General features: G+C 35.7%; 1 protein-coding gene across 1 annotated transcript in view; it reads left to right on the forward strand.

Annotated features, from left to right (window-relative positions):
* LOC136025530 (NHL repeat-containing protein 2-like) overlaps nt 1–22625 on the forward strand; it is a 70209-nt gene that overhangs the window by 42602 nt on the left and 4982 nt on the right. The window contains exons 8-10 of the mRNA XM_065701560.1: nt 5768–5902; nt 14256–14455; nt 16389–16502. Of these exons, the coding sequence (XP_065557632.1) occupies nt 5768–5902; nt 14256–14455; nt 16389–16502 (449 nt within the window). The remainder of the gene's footprint in view (nt 1–5767; nt 5903–14255; nt 14456–16388; nt 16503–22625) is intronic.

Raw genomic sequence — 22625 nt, forward strand, 5'->3', positions numbered from 1 at the left:
TTTAGCTGAAAGTAAGGAGCGACATTAAAACTTAAAACGAACAGAAATTACTCCGTATATGAAATGAGTTGTCCCCTCCGCAATCCCTCGCTCTTTACGCTAAAGCTTTTAATTGTTTTAAAAAGTAGAATTGTGGCAAAGAGTCAAACTTTAGCGTAAAGAGCGAGGGATTGCGGAGGGGACAACCCATTTCATATACGGAGTAGTTTCTGTTCGTTTTAAGTTTTAATGTCGCTCCTTACTTTCAGCTAAAAAAAACTAGTTTTTTTTATTTAATTTCTGAACGTTTTTTAATTAATGCATGTTTGGTTTTGGCTCTCCGCACATAAATTATTCAAATGAAATTTGTATATTAATTCTTTTTTTGGCTAAATGGCTTTCTCTTAGTTTTGATCAGACGATTTTGAGAAATAAGGGGTGGAGAAGGAGACCTAGTTGCCCTCCAATTTTTCGGTTACTTAAAAAGGCAACTAGAACTTTTAATTTTTAACGAACGTTTTTATTAGTAAAAAATATACGTAACTTAAGAATTAACTTACGTAACAAACTTTCATAACCTTATATTTTTATTATGTATACCAGGGGGTTTGTACCCTCGTTCATACCTCGCTCTTTACACCAAATCGTAAGTTTTGTCCCAATTCTTTAAGAATGACCCCTGAATCAGAAAGGCCGTAGAATAAATAGTTGAAATTACCAAAAATACTTTAGCATAAAGAGCAAGGTATTTATCTCCTCCTAAATACCTCGCTCTTTATGCTAAAGTATTTTTAGAACCCCTCATATGCGTAATAATCTCTGTTCGTTTTAAGTTTCAATGCTACTTCTTCCTTTCATTTGAAAAAACGTTTTCATGTTTATTTTTCATTGTTTTCTTATTGTAATGCTAGAGAATCCTGCGCCCTTGTCATTGAATTTTTCTTCCCCCATGACAGATTCCTCCAAGGAAAGATCCTCCAACATAGCTCCCTCTCCTCAGCCCCACCCCCAAACAAAATAAAATCCCCCTGAAAACGTCTATACACTTCCCAATAACCATTACTATATGTAAACACTGGTCAAAGTTTGTTACTCGCAGCCCCTCCCCCAGGGATTGTGGGGGAGTAAGTCATCCCCAAAGACATAGTTATTATGGTTTTCGACTATGCTGAACAAAATGGCTATCTCAAAATTTTGATCCGTTGACTTTGGGAAAAAAATGAGCATGGGAGGGGGCCTAGATGCCCTCCAATTTTTTTGGTCACTTAAAAAGGGCACTAGAACTTTTCATTTCCGTTATAATGAGCCCTCTTGCGACATTCTAGGACCACTTGGTCGATACGATGACCCCTGGGGAAAAAAAAAAACAACAAGCAAACAAACAAATAAACACGCACCCGTGATTTGTCTTCTGGCAAAAAATACAAAATTCCACATTTTTGTAGATAGGAGCTTGAAACTTCTATAGTAGGGTTTTCAGATATGCTGAATCTGATGGTGTCATTTTCGTTAAGATCCTACGACTTTTAGGGGGTGTTTTCCCCTATTTTCCTAAATAAGGCAAATTTTCTCAGGCTCGTAACTTTTGATGGGTAAGACTAAACTTGATGAAACTTATATATTTAAAATCAGCATTAAAATGCGATTCTTTTGATGTAGCTATTGATATCAAATTTCAATTTTTTTGAGTTTTGGTTACTATTGAGCCGGGTCGCTCCTTACTACAGTTCGTTACCACGAACTGTTTGAAACATTGAAATCGGACTTGATTCAATGATAAAATATCTTTGAAAAGATTCAATATCAAAAGACATTAAATTGCGTAAAGAACAAGAAACTGGTAGTTACAAAACAAGGAATTACAACAATTCAAAAACCTTAAAAAAGTGAATCAAAAGTTTGAAGCTTAGTAGGAATCCTTATTAGAAAGCGAACCTGCTTGAATAATTAAATATCTTCGAAAATATATTAAGTTGCTTAAAGAGCAAAAAACTGGTAATTGCAAAAAAATTTGTATATATTTTAACAAGGGATTACAACAATTTGAAAACATTAAAAAAGAAACCCAAAAGTTTGAAGCTTAATAGACAATCGGTGTTAGAAATCGTAACTTGTTCAATAGTCACATATCTAGGAAAAGACAAAAGTATGAAAAGACATAAGTAGGAAAAATTATCCATAGGTAGACCCAAAAAATGAAAATTTACAAGTGTTAAGCATAACAATTTTTTGGAAAAAAAAAAGTTTTTTTTCCCACCACCTGAACAATTAACAAATTTACTATCTGGACCACCATGTAATACTAGACCAATAAAAGCAGCTAAAGCAAAGGGCATTGGTATTAATCTCACTATGTGTGAAAATCAACAACCTAACCGTAATTTACAAGTGCTATAAATGATAACTCGTTGGAAGAAAAAAGACTTTTTGTCCAACCACCTGAACAATTAACAATTCTACAACATGGTCATCATGTAAGACTAGACTAATAAGAGCAGCTAAAACATAGGGCATTGGCAAATTGTCTGAAGTAATGAAAACCCAGAATGAAGAAGAAAGAAAATGGGGTTAGAAGATCAGCGACAGCGAGAATCAAAGCGTATCGAAATTGAAAGTGACATCGATGAGGATTAAAATTATGATTGTTTGAAACCACCTAAACTATCAAATATGACAAGGCCAAGAGAACAGCCCGAAGAAATTAAATTTACAACGGTTGAAAATCAACAACCTGGACTATCAAATGAAACAAGACCCAAAAAACGAAAATTTATAAGTGTTATAAATGAGAAATCGTTGAAAGAAAAAGAAGTTTTGTCCCATCACCTGAACAATTAACAAATCCACAACCTGGACTATCAATTGAAACAAGACCCAAAAAACGAAAATTTATAAAGTGTTATAAATGAGAAATCGTTGAAAGAAAAAGAAGTTTTGTCCCATCACCTGAACAATTAACAAATCCACAACCTGGACCGTCACGTAAAACCAGAACAATAAGGGCAGCTAAATAAAAGGTATTGGTAAATTGTCTGAAGTAATGAAGATCTAAAATGAAGAAGAAAGAAAAATGGGCCTAGAGATGAGCGACAGCGAAGTTAATATATGCCGAAATTGAAAATGATAGTTATGATAATCGGGTTTGGGATTTCGACATGGATAAGGTCAGGAATAGTTACCATGCCTTTGTTAAAAAATTAATATTCGGCTATATGTATTTCGTAATGACAAAAGACGAGCTGGGGCTAAAGTCGACGTTCAATATATTATAAAAGCTCCAAGCAATGAAATAGCTATAAATAACGAAATTCGAGTTTATACGGACGTTAGCCAAGAACCTATACTGCATCAGCCTCTATTAAAAAAAAGAGGTTCGGCGTTATGTTTTCATAATGACACAAGACAGGCCAAGGCAAAAGATAAAGGTCCAATATAAAAAAACTGTGATTTTAGAAAGGCATTAATTCTAATCTAAGGTCATTTAAAATGTTTAAAAGGTTGATTGATGAAAATGAAGCACAGATAAATATTATTAGTAAACTAGTGAAAGTGAGAATCCTAACAGTTAAAGAAAAAGGCATTCAACAAACGATAGCGACAATAACATTTAATTCTAACTGAAATTTTAAACAGTGACCTGTGGTTGGAAACTGGAAAAGACGTTTTTGTTATCTAGAATGCTTTAAAAAATTAATGCTGCTTTATTTATTTGACTAATTGTTTGACTAACAAAATCTAGAATGCTGCTAAAGCAAAAGACATGGAAAAAACTTTCTGAGGTAAAGATGAACGAAAATGGACAATGAAATCTAAGGTTGGAAATCAAGGAATAGCGATGACTGACTACAAAAACGATTTAATTAGGTCAGGACTTTAAGTTTAGGATTTGTATTTTTCACAGGGTGGCTGTATCGAACATGTTGTGACGTCATGAGATCAAGAAAAGACTTAATTTGTCTGCGATCAGAAGACAAGTGACAATGAGAATCCATTTATAGAAGCCTGCTGTGTGTGGAGTGATGGGCACAAATTCATCCTAAGTTTAAAGTCGAGACTTCTTTGATTTATAGACCGAAATTCATATGTTTCAATTCGTATATATTTTTAAATGTCTGGGATCATGGTCAACGTTAAATTGTCATCGCTTGTAATTAATACATAAAAACCCGTTTGCCTTCACAGCCCCTGGGCAAGGATTGTTAATTATCCAATTTGTTCATTTGTAACGTGTCGAATTTATCACTGGGAAATGGGGGAATGTTTAATCATGGGTGCGTCCGCAAAGACTAAGAGTATTGAGGTAAAAATTTGGGTACAGTTGAGGAGTTTTTTGGGTTAAATCAAAAGTCACTATCTGCATCCAAGTTATCAAAAAGGCATATCTGCAATATCTTAAGAACGGATAAGGGCCACTACTACTATTACTGCGGCTGCAATTGCCACTGGTTGCGACTGCAGTTGTGACCACTTACGACTGTGACAACTTGTGACTTTGACTGCGACTGTTTGCAACTGGTGTACCAACTACTTGTGACTGCTTCCAAGGAATATTAGGGGATGCTGAACAAAAGTAAAACATGTTTTGTGCATGCTGATTGTCAAAAGGGCACATCACAATACCTCAAAAATTGTTTAGGGCATTAAGTTAAAACTTCCTGGGCATGTTAACCAGTGCTTGAACCTTCAGGAAACTTGGGGGGATTGTAAACTCCTTCTAGGGGGATTGTTAAAATATTCTGACTTTTGATGTTTTCGAATCTCTGTAGAATTCTCAAACTAGCGCTTTACTAAAAAACTGAGCGTCCTTGAGTGTTTTGGAGAACTAAAACTGTACACAATAAGTTATCATAGCTATGAGAGACTTTTAAATTAGTTTTTCATTTTCTACAGTATGCTTGCAGAATTTTCTTGCTCCATATAGATCATTCTGTTTTTGGGCTCTGTTTTGTGTTTTCACTAAAGGGCTAGTTTTAGAATTATAGAACTATAATATGAGGGTGGTGAAGAGTTAAATTACTTAAATTTACTTAAAGTACTTTCTACATTTCTGGCTAATACCAAACGGCTAAGTACTTAATTTGCCAGATTTGTGATTTGGATTATCGGATTTTGAAATATGGGAGAATCGGCCCAGGCATAGTATATTAACTGCAGCAAAAGTAAGTAATAACTTTATTTGACTAACAAAATATAGGCATGACTATTTCTTAGGGACTAATGATTTTTTTGTTTGTTTTAAACAACGCAAAGTAATTCACTACTTCTTAAGTTACCGTGTCCTTAATGGGCTATTGACTTGGTTGTACCTCATTTGGGAAAAGGAGTTGGTAGGGGTCTTTCATTTTTTGGTCTCGAAATTCTAAGACCAAAAGTGTCAATTCCTATAAATAAAAAAAAATAAAAACAATCAATAATTCAATTTTTAATGAAAAACATCTCCAAATTCATTTATGCAGTATTTGTGCGTTGGATGGTAGTAGCGACCTCCAAATTAAAAAAAAATGAATGTGGGTAAAAAAATAAGGAACAATAAGCCAAAACAAATGGCACTAAACTACTTAAGAAGGGGTAGTTTTCCTTAGAAGTTATGTTAACTGATTGTTAATGTTTGAATTTTTACGAACGAAAAGCATTATTTAATATTTCAGAACTAATTAGTTTTGCCTATTTGTTTTACACGGTTCAGTGTGGCAACACTGACATAAATGGGGTCCTGTCTTACAAACTTCATAATTTTGGAACAACCAGAAGAAAAAATAAATAAATAATAAATTATTTATTGTTCTAGGTGTCGCAGTTGACGTTGAAAATGACGCGTTGTATGTTGCCGACAGTGAAAGCTCCACTATTCGGAGAATATCGATGAAAGATGGCTCTTGCAAGTGTGTATGTGGAGGGGAAAGAGACCCTAGTGTAAGTAACAGTAGGGTTTTTTACAGTCACAAGTAAATTTATACATATAAATATAAATGACGCATGACAATGTATTTATATGACAACATATAACAATCATGTTGATGTTGTCAGTTGGTTTATGGAGGAATTTACTGCATATTTCTGCCGCTCAGGCTCCCCAGAGCTTATTGGCTAACCATTTATCTTGTTCTCCTTTTTTAGTTCCCTCTCTTTATTGCCTCTGAACTATTACAAATGATCGAAATTTGAAAGAAAAAGGTTTAAAACATTGTCTACTTCAATGTAATACAACATAAGAAAAGTAATAGATATATTAATTCTCACAATTATTAGTTTGTTAATTTTTTTTTATAAAATATGTCTTAAGGGGAAGTGGTACCTGAAACACTTACCCTATTTCGTCCTTTATAAACGTTTATAGTTTGTGTGGTCAAACTACTTAGAAATATGTTGGCGGCCATGATATAACTTAGATAATAGATTTAAATAAACGAACGAAAACTAAAAACTGCCACCAAATTTCCAGACATCTTAGAAAACCATTTAACTTCTTTCAGTTTAGGCCTGATAAAGAGATATTTTTTTAGATATTATTTAGATATTGTTATTTTTATAATTGTCCTTAAAGGGAAGCGGTACCTAAAAGACTTGCCCTATCTCGTCCATTATAAACGTTTTTAGTTTGTGAGGTCAAACTATCTAGAATTATGTCGGCGGGCTTGATATGATTTATAGAACTTAGATAATAGATTTAAATAAACGAAAGAAAACTAAAAACTAACACCAAATTTTCCAGATATCTTAGAAATCCATTTAATTTCTTTCAATTTGGGCCTGATAAAGAGATATTCAGTTTTGATGACACATCATTGGGAAGTGTGAATTTTGTTTTTTCTATTAACTGGAGCAGAATTTTCTAATTCAAATTCAGGAAAGGTCAGTCCCTAAAATTATTTTTGCCTACCCGCTCAAAAAAAAAAAAAAAAAAAAAAAAAAAAAAAAAAAAAAAAACAACAAAAAAACAAGCTGAACATCAGTTCTAAGAAATTATCATTCGGTTGTTCTGACCGCTTCAGGATTTCCTGTGCTGCCACCCGCCTTGATTGACAGATTAGCCGAGAAAAAGTAATTGCAATTCAGTGTCTGTATCAGGTGGCCGGTGTTTGCCCCCCTTAAAATACCCCGCAGAAAATACACCCGGAAAATACCCCCCCCCCCCCGCGGAAAATATACCTCCAAGCGGACCCCCCGTGGAAAATACCCCTCGGAAAAAATCTCCCCCTCCCGAGGAAAATACCCTTCCCCCGTGGAAAATCTTCCCCGAGAAATACCCCCCGTCGATAATAAGGCTTTTCAAATTTGAGAATTTTATTTGGGTTTTGTTTTTCTAATTTCCGTAGGGGGAAGCAATTTTGGTATTTGTGTATTATGAGCCACTCTCTCAAGTTTACGCTGTGTAAAACTCGAGAACAAACCAATTTCTTCGTCAGTTTTTTTCAGCTTAGCGCGAGACAAGACAAAGACAACTGACATAATAGATGGGAAATATATGATTTGGGCTATATATTTGCATACAAGGGGGGGGGGTAAAGTATTTAAACAGTTTGAAGTCATAAAACAATTCTTACTTCATAATATGCAGAATAATTGTACCTAACACATCCTGCATGCAGACCCTCCATAGTTTTCTCCTACCCCCCCCCCCCAAATGTGCAAATACATAGCCCAAATTTGTTTCTAAAGTAACGAATAAACTAATGAAGAAACCGGTTTGTTCTCGAGTTTCACACATCGTAAACTTGAGTGAGTGACGTATAATACACAAGTACCAGAATTTTTCTTGGAGAGAGAGAGAGCCGGATTTCCCGGTATTATTTAAAATGATCAGAAATTAAATTAAAAAAAATTCCACTAAAACTAAGGAACAACATCAAAACTTAAAACGAACAGAAATTATAACGTATATGAAAGGCGTTGCCACTTCCGCGAGACCTTGCTCTTTAGGCTGAAGTTTTTACTTTTTGTCCTAATTCTATAAGAACGATTCCTGAAACACAATGGCTGTTTAATTAGAACAATAGACTTTGTTTTAAAATTCCATACAAAAAACTATAGCGTAAAGAGCGAGGACTTGAGGAGGAGGCAACCCCTTCCATATACTTAATAATTTCAGTTCGTTTCAAGATTTGATGCTGCTCTTTAATTTCAGTTGAAAAACTAGTTTTTTTTCAAATTTAATTACATACAAATAGTATTTGCTAATAGGAAAAATACGGAACAAGTTTTTTTAAAGAAAATTAAAGAACCTCATTAAATCAAAAATGAGCTGAAGTAAAGTCAAATAATCTTCAAAGTAAAAACTATGGAGTCTAACAGAAAAAATGATATGAAATATTTTTTTCTGTAAAAAAGACTGTGTCAGTAAAAATGAACAGAAATTTACTTTAAAAAAATCCACAAAACAAGGTTGTTAAAGAATAGAAATGAGCCTCATAAAGCTAAAAATGAGTAGAAATAAATTGAAATAATTTTCCAAGTGTAAACTATCACAAATCACCAACGATAAATGAATCAAACAGTCCGTGGTAACGAACTGTAGTAAGGAGCGACCCGGCTCAATAGTAACCAAAACTCTAAAAAACGGAATTTTGATACCAATAGTTACATGAAAAGAATTGCATTTTAATGCTGATTTTAAATATATAAGTTTCATCAAGTTTAGTCCTACCCATCGAAAGTTACGAGCCTGAGAAAATTTGCCCTATTTTAGAAAATAGGGGGGAAACCCCCTAAAAGTCATAGAATCTTAACGAAAATCACAACATCAGATTCAGCGTATCAGAGAACCCCACTGTACAAGTTCCAAGCCCCTATCTACAAAAATGTAGAATTTTGTGTTTTTTGCCAGAAGACAAATCACGGATGCGCGTTTATTTGTTCGTTTGTTTTTTGTTTTTCTTCTTTTTGCCAGGAGTGATCGTATCGACCCATTGGTCCTAGAATGTCGTGTGAGGGCTCATTCTAACGGAAATTAAAAGTTCTAGTGCCCTTTTTAAGTGACCAAAAAAATTGGAGGGCACCTAGGCCCCTCCCACGCTCATTTTTTTCCCAAAGTCGTCGGATCAAAATTCTGAGATAGCCATTTTATTCAGCATAGTCGAAAAACCTTACAACTATGTCTTTGGGGACGACTTACTCCCCCACAGTCCCCGTGGGAGGGGCTGCAATTTACAAACTTTGACCAGTGTTTGCATATAGTAATTGTTATTGGGAAGTGTACAGACGTTTTAATGGTGATTTTTGGTTGGGAGGAGGAGTTGGGAAGAGGGGGCTATGTGGGGGAAACTTTCCATCGAGGAATTTGTCATGGGAGAAGAAGATTTCCATATAGGGGGCGCAGCATTTTCTAGTATTATTTAAAAAAAAAAAACGAAAAAATAAATATGAAATAGTTTTTTCAACTGAAAGTAAGGAGTAGCATTAAAACGAACAGAAAATATTACGCATATAAGGGGGTTCACCTCCTCCTAATACCTCACTCTTTACGCTTAAGTATTTTTAGTAATTTCAACTATTTATTCTACGGCCTTTGTGATTCAGGGGAAAAAATTTAAGCTTTAGTGTAAAGAGCGAGGTATTGACGAGTGGGCGAACCCTCTCATATACGTAATAAAAACATACGAATATAGAAGTTTGTTACGTAAGCTAATTCGTAAGTTACGTATATCTTTTACTAATGAAAACGTTCGTAAAAAAAATTAAAAGTTCTAGTTGCCTTTTTAAGTACCCAAAAAATTGGAGGGCAACTGGGCCTCCTCCCCCTCCTTTTCCCCCAAAATCATTCGATCAAAACTATGGGAAAGCCATTCAGCCAAATAAATAAATATGCAAATTTCGCTTTAATTATTCATTTGTGGAGAGCCGAAATCAAAACATGGATTAACTAAAAAACGTTCAGAAATTAAATAAAAAACAAGTTTTTTAAAATGAAAGTAAGGAGCGATATTAAAACTTAAAACGAGCAGAAATTACCCCGTATATAAAAGCGGCTGTTCCCTCTTCAACGCCCTGCTCTTTACGCTAAAGTTTTTACTGTTTTAAAAAGTAGAGTTGAGAGAAAGAATCAAACTTTAGCGTAAAAAGCAGGGCGTTGAGGAGGGAACAGTCCCTTTCATATACGGGGTAATTTCTGCTCGTTTTAAGTATTAATATCGCTCCTTACTTTCAGTTAAAAAAACTTGTTTTTTTTTATTTAATTGAACCAAAAACGAACAGATATTTCAATAAATAACCAATTCAAGTAAAAAACGAGTAGCTTACTTTCCGCGGAGGAGTAATTTACGCGCGCGTGTGTGTTTGGGGGGTATTTTTCAGTTTTTTTCCGTGGAGGATTATTTTCCGTGGGGGAGGGGCTGTTTTCCGGGAATAATCGTCGGGGGAGGGGATGAACGCCTAGAACTGTCTATATCAATGTTTGTAAATTGGTTGGTAGCTTCCTGCTTTTTCAGTTTTTTCCTTGAGAATTCAAACATTGGATTCAACGCAAAATTTTGGATAACATTTGATTATTTAGTTAAGATTTTCAATCAATTGATCATCTCCTGAAATCTCCAAATTAACATACTCAGACATTCCTGAGTTACAGCCTTTTGACAATCTGTATACACATATCGTGTTTTGATTTAGTTCAACACTCCCTTCAACATTCTCTAAAAGCTTCACCTGAATGCTCATCGTCTTTTTGGAAATTAAGGATCAAACATGCATACATTTCCCAATAACATACACTATATGTAAACCACGAACGAATTGCCAACACATACAATGTATTTAAACATCATAGAACACCATCTTGGAGTTCGTGATGGCTTCAATGTAGAATGTATTCAAACATAACTATCTTGGAGGTCGTGATGGCTTCAGCCACATAGAAGACCAAGTCATACAGAGCTTCCATCCACATGAACGACAACTCAAATTTCCTTAGTAAAATTATTATAAAAAACTTATTTAACAAAGCTATTTTTCCTCGAAAATTTTAATGAACCAATCAAATTTTGTCTAAAATTATACTTACAATCCAATATTTGAATTCTCAAGCAGAGACATGAAAAAACGAGAAGCTACAGTGTATGTACAAACAAGTATTGGTACATACACTAACTAAAAAAAATAACAACTTCCAACTTTTCTTCTAAGGAACATCTGGAATTGTCAGGAAAGAATATGGGTGAGAATTATCAAGGAGGGGATGGTACCGGCTCCTGTATCTTATTACTATGTATTGCGTATAGATATAGTGCTTGATTACTATGTATTGCGTATAGATGGATTACCACTCTTCTCAATACCTTGCTCTTCACGCTAAAGTTTGACATTTGTCTCCATCTGTAAGAACGGCTTCTGAAACACAAGTGCTGTTAGTTAGAATAAGAAGCCTTTTTAAATGTGCTAAAAACTTTAGCGTAAGTGCAAGGTATTGAGAAGGGGGGCAGCCTGTTCCTATACGAAATAATTTCTTTTTGTTTTGAGTTTTAATGGTGCTTGTTAGTTTCAGTTAATTTTTTTTTTAATTTAGTTTCTTAGAACCAAAAAAAAAAACAGACTTTCAAATAAATTCCCAACGAAATTTTCAAATAAAATTTCTTGGAAGCGTTATTCCCCGGAATAGTGTACGGATACTACGTAATATGACGATCCGTGAGCCATTTCTAGACAAATCGAGGGCTAAATAAAACCGCATGTATTGCTTAAAAAAATATATATATTCTGGTATCAGTTTTTATATTCTCCATGCATAAAAAAATACTAAAAATTGGGAATTTACACTTCTATATGTTTTGACTGTATATTGTGTCAATGTTTCTTGCGGTCCTTATCATTGAACTTTTCTATTTAGGCTAGGTTAAGACCCTGGTAAGGTTTACTTCAAAATGACAATTTTTTTTAATTTAGTTGTTTATATATTCACAGTATCCGGCTACTTCAACCCCCCCCCCCTTCTGCATATTTTTCAAATTCTGTATATTGTGTATTTTCTACATCTTACAAAGAGTGTCCTGGCCAAACCCAAAGAAGAGAAATAAAAGTATTTTCCTCGATAATAAAAACAGCGTTAATTTTTATTTCTCAGCGGTACTTGTCTTTGAATGTTTTCTATTCAGGTTAGGATAAGACCCTGGTAGGGTGCGGTTTCGAACTTAATTTCTAACTCAACTCTCCAAGTTTTTTTTATGTATTTATAGTATCCAGATAATTGCCCACTCTGCAGCCCAAAAAGAACACTTTTGAACTCGACTTTCCAGGATTTTTGATGGGGGGGGGGGGGTTTCTGCTTAATGCCCAATCCCGGACGGTTACCCCTCGGAAGATTCTCCCTGCGTATAAAATTTTCCTCATTTGATAAAATTACTAGTTCAATCAAAATTCTGTCTCTTGGACACTAGTTTTTAAAATAGTTAGTGAATACCCTCCCTCCTTTGGGGATCCTAGAGAAATCAGAGTCTCTCTATAAACCACATAGGACTTAAATGTGCCCCCACTGCTTATTCATTTGTGTATATTCTTCGCAAATAGAGGTATTTTGACTCTTTTATTGTTTTGGTTTTCTTTCTAGGGCTGTTGTATATTGTTAATGTCCTTAATGCCCGTGTTTTCAATCATTCATTCACTACTATAGTTAGCATTATCAAACGCTAATTTTTGTGTACTGAATATAAAAATATTAGGAGCACAGGGTTACCCCTGGCCTCGGCACTCGGTACGTAGCAGGATTGTATATATTTAATTCTCTAATTACGTCTTAGCATAATCATCACTTTCTTTTTTAGCTTTAAGTCCTGAGGTGTCTAATCAGCAATTTCATTGGTATTACGAAATTCTGGCGTGAATCCAATTCATCTTTTCTGTTAATGCAGCTAAGAATAATCCATTCCATTTGCTTTCCCTTTGTCATAGATTTCATTTCCGATTTGATGTGACTGTCTCTGTTGCTTGTCTTCTAAGCGCAGATGTCTTTGTCCTTCCAGTTTATCGTTTACAGAAAATACATATTTCAGGATATTTGATGTATAACTATATATATTTTTAAATCGGCTCGATAATGTTTTGTAAAAAGTGGCACAGTAACATTTCCTGGCCTGAAAAAAAAATACCGATTTGGGAAATACATTTAGAGCCTTAATTTTCAAAAATGCTTTTCATATTAACTCTGTCGCATTTTTTCCATTTAAAGAGCAACTTCACCATTTTTTCCCAGGAATAATCGTACCCTAACGCATGCGCAATTATACATGGTGAAGAATCGACACGAACAGTGAAGGCAAAAGGCATGGAAAAATGTCTGAGGTAATGATGAGCGAAAATGAAGCACAGCAAAATTTGCCACAAGAAGTACCATAACGAACCATCAATGAAATTGCAACTAAAATGATGCACAACAAAATCTGCAGTTAGAAGAGAAGCGACAGTGAGAATCCCAACGAAAGATATGAATACCAAATCAGCATTTAGGAGACAAAGCAAGATTACATTGGTATAAAGGAACGCGTTATTTTATTTCTGCTCAAAAATGAAGTAAGAAAAATTACCGCTGAGACCTTCGATTACCTCCCAGGAGAAAACAAACCTTATAAGCATTATTATTCTGAGAAGGATAAACAAAAAGGAGGAGTTGAATTCTCGCCAGAATTTTTTAATTCAATTAAATTTGCTGATTTGCGACCCCATGACTTATAACTAAAGAATAACGCTATAGTTATGTTGTTGTGTAATTTGGATATTTTGGACAGTAAACTCAATGGAACATGCCTGGTTGTTCTGAATGATGTAACAACGTAATTAATGGAAAAAAAAGTACTATAGATAAAGCTGGGAAAGAATTTTTTGCAGTCTTTGACGCCATGCAAAGTTGTACAATGTAATAAATGAATCCAAACAGCTAAAGCAAAAAGCATGAACAATTTTTGATGTAACGATGGAAAAAATGAAACACAACGAAATATGCTGTTAGAAGACACGTGGCAAAAACCATCACAACGAATTACAAATGAAAATGTTGCACAACGAAACTTGCGGTTGCAAGACAAGCGAAAGCGAGAATCACATTGTATCACAGATGAAAATGACGCACAACGAAATTTGTCGTCAGTAGACAAGCAACAGTGAGTGACACAATGAATCGCAATAAAAATGATGGAGAGTAAAATATGTGGTAGTGTTCGAAGTATCTGTAGGCTATATATATGCTTATATATATAATCATTTTATAATATATCAACTTTTTTTATAATATACTCTAGTATGTTTTCAGGGTTTGATCTCGTTTTCAGTTTCTTTTCAACTTTTCTTCTGTTGATAAGGGATTCGGGATGGGAAGCTTGAGGCGCGTTTACAGCACCCATTGGCAGTGGTAGTGAAGAGTGATGGTATTCTAGTCGCTGATTCTTATAATCATAAAATAAAGCTTATTCAAAACCCTTTGCACAAAAGTTCGACTTGTTCAAGTATCATTGGCACAGGAAGAAACGGAAGTAAATGTGGATCTTTTTCTGATACCCAAGTAAGTTTTGTTTCAGTGAAATTCTTTTTATTTTTATTTTTTTTCATTGATAACCTGGACTTTTATAGAATTATTCTGAGATAGCCATTTTGTTAAAAATAGTTCAAAAATCATATAACAAAAATTACGGGTTCGACACAACCCCCAGGGTCCGGGGCGGGCGTTGTAAGTTATGTCCTGGGGCTTATAGAACGGAACGGATATGGTTCTTATAGAACGGATGCTCGTATAAACTTCAGAGAGGGAAATTGATTGGAAATTGAACTTTTTAAGAGTCAAAAGAGATCGGAAGGCAACTAGCTCCCCCACGCCTTTCTTTCAAATACATCAGATCGAAATTTTGAGACAACAATTCTGTTAAAAATCTCTTTAAAAGTCTCCGGGGTCGACATAACCACCAGAGCCTGGGTGCAGGCGTTGTAAGTTAGGCCCTGGGGGCTGGGATTGTACGCTACACTCTGAGGGGAGGTATTGTAAGTTATGCCCTGGGGAGATATATGGTTCTTATAGAAGAGATGCTCGTAAAAACTTCAGAGTTTATATAATTCCTTTTTTAAGAGTCAAAAGTGATCTGATGACGACTAACCCTCCCCCCCCCCCCTGCAAGCCCTCTTTTCCCAGAGTTCGTCTGACCGAATTTATAGCCATTTTGTTCAAGCTAGACCAAAAATCATATAACAAAGATTCCTCAGATAACACAGCCCAACAGAACCTGGGGAAAAGTGCTGTAAATTATGCACAGGGGCATATATGGTTTTTATGGAAGGGATGGTATTATAAACTTCGAAGGGGTCTCATTTGATTGTAAATCGGAATTTCTAGTGCCTCCTATTAAAGAGTCAAAAATGAGTGGAGGGCAACTAGCCCCCTCCTCCTCCTTCAAGACCCCTTTTCCCCAAATGTATCTGAATAAATTGTCTTGTAGTAAATTTTAATAAATAATAATTTTTCTCGGGAAATCATTGTCTCAGGAAATCATGGTCTCAGCAAATTTGGTTAAGTCGACTAGTTGACTTTGTTAAATGTCCTGGAGGCAAAATTCTACTTCCTCTACCCTCCCTTGCATTTCAAAGCACCTGAATAGACAAATGTGCAATGGTTCAGGGTAAGCTTAATGTGGGACAAAAACACCAAATGCTAGATGATGCTGGTGATTTTTTTTACATTAGCACCAGTTTTCTCTCTAAAAGTTTCCCATATCCTTTTTAATATGTAGGTCGGTGGCGTAGGAAGGGGAGTGGTGGGGGGGATTTTTCCGGGTACCATTGTTGTAGGGGTGACAAAACATTATTCTAAAAAGCTGCTTATTCTTAGCAGCTGCAACAAATGAGGACTGCTACCTATAACTTGGCAATAAGGTTTGACTTTGTTCAGGGCAAGGCTCAAGGACGAATAGCAAAAAGAGCAGAAGGAACATAAACGACGGCAAGGCTGCTTAACATTTTGTGTGAGAATTTAAGGTTCAGAGTAATGATAGGTGAAGCGTAAAAGGAATCCAAATTTAGTCTTGGGCAGAAGAGTTAGGGGAAAAACAATTTTGTCTCCAGTCCAAGCAAAGCAAAATTTTGCACTGTAAGCTTCTATGGAAATTATAATATATGCATAATAAGTAGCGAAATAAATTAAAACAGTATGTGCTGTCAGGTTATCAAAATGGCGTGTAATCAATATCTTGGGAACGGCTTAGGGCATTCTGTTGAAGCTTTTTGGGGAACGTTGAGGGGGTGCAAGGCAAGCGTACGCTGACTTATGACTTTTGTCAAAAGACACTATTTGTATCCAGGCTGTCAAAAATCAAAATTGCCGAAATAGGTGCAGTATGATTTCTAGCAAATTTAAAGTAACTAGTCGAAATTTTAATTTGACAATTGAAGCTATGTGAAACGAATATATAAATGTCATGGTGCTTTTACATTTCATATTTTGTTTTTAGCTGAATGAACCTGGTGGGATGTGTTATAATAGAACCAAATCTATCCTTTACATTGCTGATACAAATGCCCATAGGATACTCGAAGTGGACTTCAAAACACAAGTAACCAGACAGGTATATGATTTTGTCTTTTATTAAAGGCGAGAACCCTAATCAGCTTAACAAAAGTTCAATTTTACACTATGTTCATTAATACTACAATTAAGTTTTTTTTTTAATTACTTACATTTACTATAAATATTAAAATGTACTCCTTATTTTGAGTCTAAGGATCATAAATTGTTTTTTTTTTGCAGTCCCCTCCTCAACGCCTCACTCTTTACGCTAAAGTTTTTTTTATTGTTTTAAAAAGTAGAGTTGTGAGAAAGAGTCAAACTTTAGCGTAAAGAGTGAGGCGTTGAGGAGGGGACAGCCCCTTTCATATACAGAATAATTTCTGTTCGTTTTAAGTTTTAATGTCGCTCCTTACTTGCAGTTAAAAAATACTTGTTTTGTATTTAATACGAGAAAGATTGAGATAGCCAGGACACCTTCTGTGGATGAAGGTTGATAGACTACCAAAGATAGTTCTTTCCGGTCAACAATCCAGGGTCAAAAGAAAATCAGATTTTATCTGAATTGGGCGGCAGGAGGCTGTAAAAAGGATTTAAGGGAAAATGGAACTTCTGGGGAGGGTGTAAAGAGGAAGGCTTTAAATAGATAAGGGTTGAGGAAGAGCGTGTGTAGCTGTGTTGGCCTCAGGAAGCTTTATACTGTAGTGAGTTGTTGGTGGGAGTTAATATTTCTGTCTTGACAAACACTTCTTCAATTCGATGTCAGCAGCTGCATGAAATTATTGTTGCTCATTTTACCCTCTGCCAAATCCTTATTTAAAGCTGGAATACCGTAAACATTTCATAAATGAAATGTTCCGGATCTTGGACACGATATTATTCTTTGTATTCATGAACTTATAGAATCAATTCTTAAGCAGTTGCTAAATTTCTTGCTAAAGACTAAGAAAAGTTCGCAAAAAGGGCCAAAATGGTCGAATTATATTGACAGTATAAAATTTTTAGGGCAAATCGTAAGAATTTCTGTTTTCCCAGGTGGAGTGGACCTACGGTTTTGAATTTCCGTTCCACGCTATTTCAAGTACCTGACTTCAGAGTTGCCAAATTTTTTTTAAGGAGTGTCATATTTTTTCCGAAAATGTGCTTTTTGTGTCATCTCAGATTCCATGATGTGTCACAAATTGTGTCATATTTTTGCTACAAGTGATATCATATTTAATTGTCAAATCTTTATTTAGAGTTTTGAATATATAATCTTTTCCAAATCAGTTCAGAAAGGAGTAAACTTAACCTTAAACTATTATCTTGGGATCGAGACGTTTTTATGACGTCATGAAAGTAATAGGAGCATTCGATTAAATTAATATTACACACAATGAATGTGTGTCTGGGCGGCCAACGAGGCAAGTTTGCATCTATAAAAGTTTTAGGGACAATCAATTCCGACAGTAAATTAAAGACTTTTCGCATGACGTCGTAATCGTAGTCGGCTAAGCTTTAGCTGACACCTTCGAAAATGGAAAAATACAAGACCACAGTAGGTGAGTTTGAGCTTTTTAGTTTGCGAGCATAAAACTTGTCCGAGACCTGGATCCAATCGAGAAGAAATTCGTAAAAATCAAGTATAACGCCTGAACACGCTTCTTTTTGTTTTAACATGCTTTGTGCCTACTTTTCTTCTCTTGTACAGTATGACACTTTGACTCGGCAATCGGAACTTAGTTCCCAGAAAAAATAGTTCCAACAATCTGTCTGTCAACTTGTCTATGGTTCATTGTGCCCTCATTGAAGCTTAGCTTGAACCGACAATACTACTAAGCCGTCTTCCTGTCTTAATGGTTACAATCGTACTTCTAATAGACCTAGAGGCCAAGGAAAAATGTAAGCCAAAATTAATCGCATATTTTTACTGAAAATTACAGATGAATATCAGATATATAAGCACTGAACAACTTGATAACCGCTCACACACAGACCCCCTCCCCAGAACTTCAAGTGTATTCGACCCTGGCTATATCTAGGGCTTATTGGTCTCTTCTTCTTTCTCCTTGTACCAGTCCATAAAATTCTTCCGCATATCGGAAGGAATTTCCCAGTCTGGTACGGTTCCTGAGTTACGAGAGACCAGCTGCTTTGCGTGCATCAGTGAGTCTATCGTGTCGAGAAGTAGACTGTTCCTGAGTTTCGTTTTTATATTTGATAGAGCTGAAAATTGACGTTCTGCAGATGCACTGGAATGCGGGATAGTGCACAGATTTAGCATGAAAAGGGGCAGCTCTTCGAACTGTGGCTTGCCTTGAGCGTCATTTCAGTTCCCATTGTTCTGATAATCGCATCCCTGTGCTCAGTCGTCAAGATCCACTGATTCCTTATTACATTCCTTGACCTATCTACTTCACCTTCATGTTTCCCAAGTAAGCTGCTGAACCGACCAGTCAGTCCCACTAGAGTGTCAACTTTTCCGCTCAAAGCAGTCACTGGGTCTAAACAAGCCAGAGCTTTTAAAGTGGGATCAGAATGATCAATTCATTTCCTCATTTGTTTGATAAGATATACAAGGAAGTTCAGGCAGATCATTCGAGGATATCACTTCCTTGTATTTCAGAACGTGTATATCGGTATTTGGACCAAAAGGAATCTCGGAGGTTTCCTTGAAACAGCCTGAGATCATGGGTATGACAAAAGCATCATCATTTTCTAAAATGTCAGTTTTGACAAAATACTTCTTGATAGACTTCATGGTTGCCCTTGAGCTGGAAAGGAGTTTGTGAAGGTGAGTGTCACTACTCTGGAACTCCAAATTCAAGCAACTGATCTTGTTGACCTTTTTCATCCTTTTTAAGCGAAACAAGGTAAGGTTGGAATGAAGTAATCTTGTTTGAAAATAGAAGTATGTTCAGTTATAAATTTTGAAGCTATATTTATTTACTCAATATGTAAGCCATCCAACTAGCTTCAATCTAGTATTTTTGTCATAAATGTTGGTGCCTTTTTAAGCCAGATGGATTATTCTGAAGGAAAGGCTTCTCTGGAAATTTGTAAACTTATCCGAGGTGGGATACTCCTCCTGTACTCTTAAAAATGTGAGTTACTGCTTATGCATACAGCTTTGGTAAACTGCACGCTTTTTACTTTTTACTATTAAGTACGTACCAGTTGGCTACATCACATACTCAATCAAGCAGCCAATTATGGTCAGATATGACGACCGGGACACTCAAAGAGAAAGTGACCGGGACACAAGGAATGTTCGGTTAGCAATCACCATCAACAAAGCACCGGGACCCAAATGACGACCGGGACACAGGGAATATAAATGACGACCAGGACACTCAAAGAGAAATTACAGACCGGGACACCGGAACACAAATGACGACCGGGACAAAAATGACGACCAGGACACGGGAATATAAATGACGACCGCGACACTCAAAGAGAAATTACAGACTGGGATACCGGGACACAAATGACGATCGGGACACAGGAGCCCCGGGACACAAATGACGACCGGGACACAGGGAATATAAATGACGACCAGGACACTCAAAGAGAAATTACACACCGGGACACCGGAACACAAATGACGACCGGGACAAAAATGACGACCGGGACACAGAGAATTTAAATGACGACCGTGCACTCAAAGAGAAATTACAGACTGGGACACCGGGACACAAATGACGACCGGGACACAGGGAAACAACAACAACGGGGACGCCAGGGGGGACAGGGGGATATATAAATGACGACGGGGACACAGGGAATGTTCGATTAGCAATCACCATCAACAAAGCTCAAGGGCAATCATTAGAATAATGAGGTATAGATCTGAATACAGATTGTTTTTCCCATGGACAATTATATGTTGCATGTTCAGGAGTCGGTAAACCTGACAATTCTATTTATATGCACAGACTATGGGACAGCCAAGAATGTTGTATATTCGCAAGTTTTACGTAGTTAAAAATATATATATATCTATCTATATTCACAGGTGGGACACAGGGACACAACTACAATGACGCGTAACTAATATGGCGCGTAACGATTTACGCGCGCGGGGGGGCTTGGGGGGGCGCGAAGCGCCCCCACCGACTAGGTGTTGGGGTGCACAGCTAGTTTTAAATATGGTGATGGCATCTGTCCTGTATTCCGCACTGTTTGTGTACTATTGCCACCGTTAGGTAGTGCTATTTCCCTCCGTTGATTTGTAGCTTTTCTGAAGGTAGAAAACTGAAATTTTACTTTTCTTTTATTACCATTTAAAAAACAAGACTTGGATGACAAAATTGTGTCATTTTTTTGAAAATTGTGTCATTTTCGTCGATTGTGTCATTTTTTATCGAAAAATATGTCATTTGCTTCGATTGTGTCATCATTTCGACTGAAGGTGTCATTGTGTCACGCAACATCAAATTGTGTCATTTTGACACAAAATGTGTCAATTTGGCAGCCTAGCCTGACTAATGGATGTCTAATTTGCTGATTTTTTTTTTTAAAATAACAACTTTTTAATTTGCGAAAAAATAAATTATGTCAATTTATATGTTACTGATCAAATACAGGTTTGTTAGTCAAGATCGTCCAAGTTGAACACTTGAGGACGTATTTTCATGCACATACTACTAAAGTTTGTAAATAATTGTTTTCCAAACTTACTGAATAGTGGTACAAACTATTGAAATAATTCAAATTAAGCAAATTCAAGAGCTCTTAATTGACTCATTAGCGTAAATTGATGGTAGAACTGGCATATAAATTCAAGAGGCAATTTAAGGCTATCTAAAATTTCAGACTCAGTAATAGCCTCCTTCCCTGTAAAAAATATAATTGATAATGGTATTAAACTGATTCTTAAATATATATTTAACCTATATAAATCAGAGATGGATACACAGGAAAGGAGGGGAGAGAAGATAAATGTCTGATTTAGTTTGGAATTGATCTTTTTTGGCCCTAAGTATTAAAAGTCATAACTTTGTGGCTTTGTTCACTTGTTATTAAGGATGGGCACAGAAATCTTCCAAATTCGGTTAAAATGAAATTTTATCTGTTGAAAAAGAAAATTAATTGCGAATAAAAGTGAAATATTTGTAACCGTACCAGCTGTTGTATATTTTCCTGGGGAAAATCCTTAAATTTTAATTCTTTCCTTCTATTATACATTTTGTAATTTTGTTATTTTGATCTTATTGAGCTAATCAAAACTGTTGCTTTTTACATGAAATTTTGACCGGTGGGGCGCTGACTTCCCGCCACCTGGAGTATATCTTGCCACACCACGTTTGCCTTGCAGGTCCGCCATGCTTGGTACAGTTCCGCCACACTTTGCAAAGTTTCACCACGCTTGGCACAGCTCCACCAAGCTTGGCACGTGCCGCCTGGTGTCCATAATTTCTGAGAGAGAGTGAATCTTCGAGTTTCACTATCGTGAAGAAAAAGAAGAAAATAATTGTAATAAAATAAAAATGAATAATAACAAAAAGAAATAGAATAGAGATAAAAATTCTAATATGAAAATAAAATAAAGTATAAAATAAAGACTTAAAATGTCAAAATAAAATATATTAAAAATAAAAATACAGTCGACTCTTACTAATTTGAAATTCACGAGACCAAAATTTTTCTTTTGAGTTACGTATAGTTCGACATATACATAGTTCGAATTGTTCAGGTCAGTTTACATAAATTTGACCCATAAAAGCAATGATTTATAGAATTAAGCCAATTGAAAATTCTATTTACAGAGGTACAAAATCGCTACATTTACTCCCTATAGCCACTACAAAGTTAAGAATAACTTTATTAGTGTAGCCTATTATATACTTGACTTATCAAGTCGCCTGAACATTAAGAGAATCTGATACAAAAATATTTTAGTCAAAATTGTTGGATATGAAAGTTTAGACGTTGCCACCTAGATACTAGGGTTTTGACAAAGGACAGAGGCTCTTTGAAACAACTTTAAAGATACCACATTACCTTTAATTTACACATTACCTATGAAATGTGAGAATTAAAGGACGACATTTGGCGTCTGGCGTTGAAAAATCAATCAGGCGTTGAAAAAGATGATCTTTAAGATCCTTAAGTAAATCCTTCCGAATTTCTTTTACTTTTACATCATCAACCGGGAAAAAAAAATTATAGAATGTAAATAGCTTGAATCCCATTAAATTTTAGG

This window comes from Artemia franciscana, chromosome 3 (assembly GCF_032884065.1).
Source record: "Artemia franciscana chromosome 3, ASM3288406v1, whole genome shotgun sequence".
NCBI lineage: Eukaryota > Metazoa > Arthropoda > Branchiopoda > Anostraca > Artemiidae > Artemia > Artemia franciscana.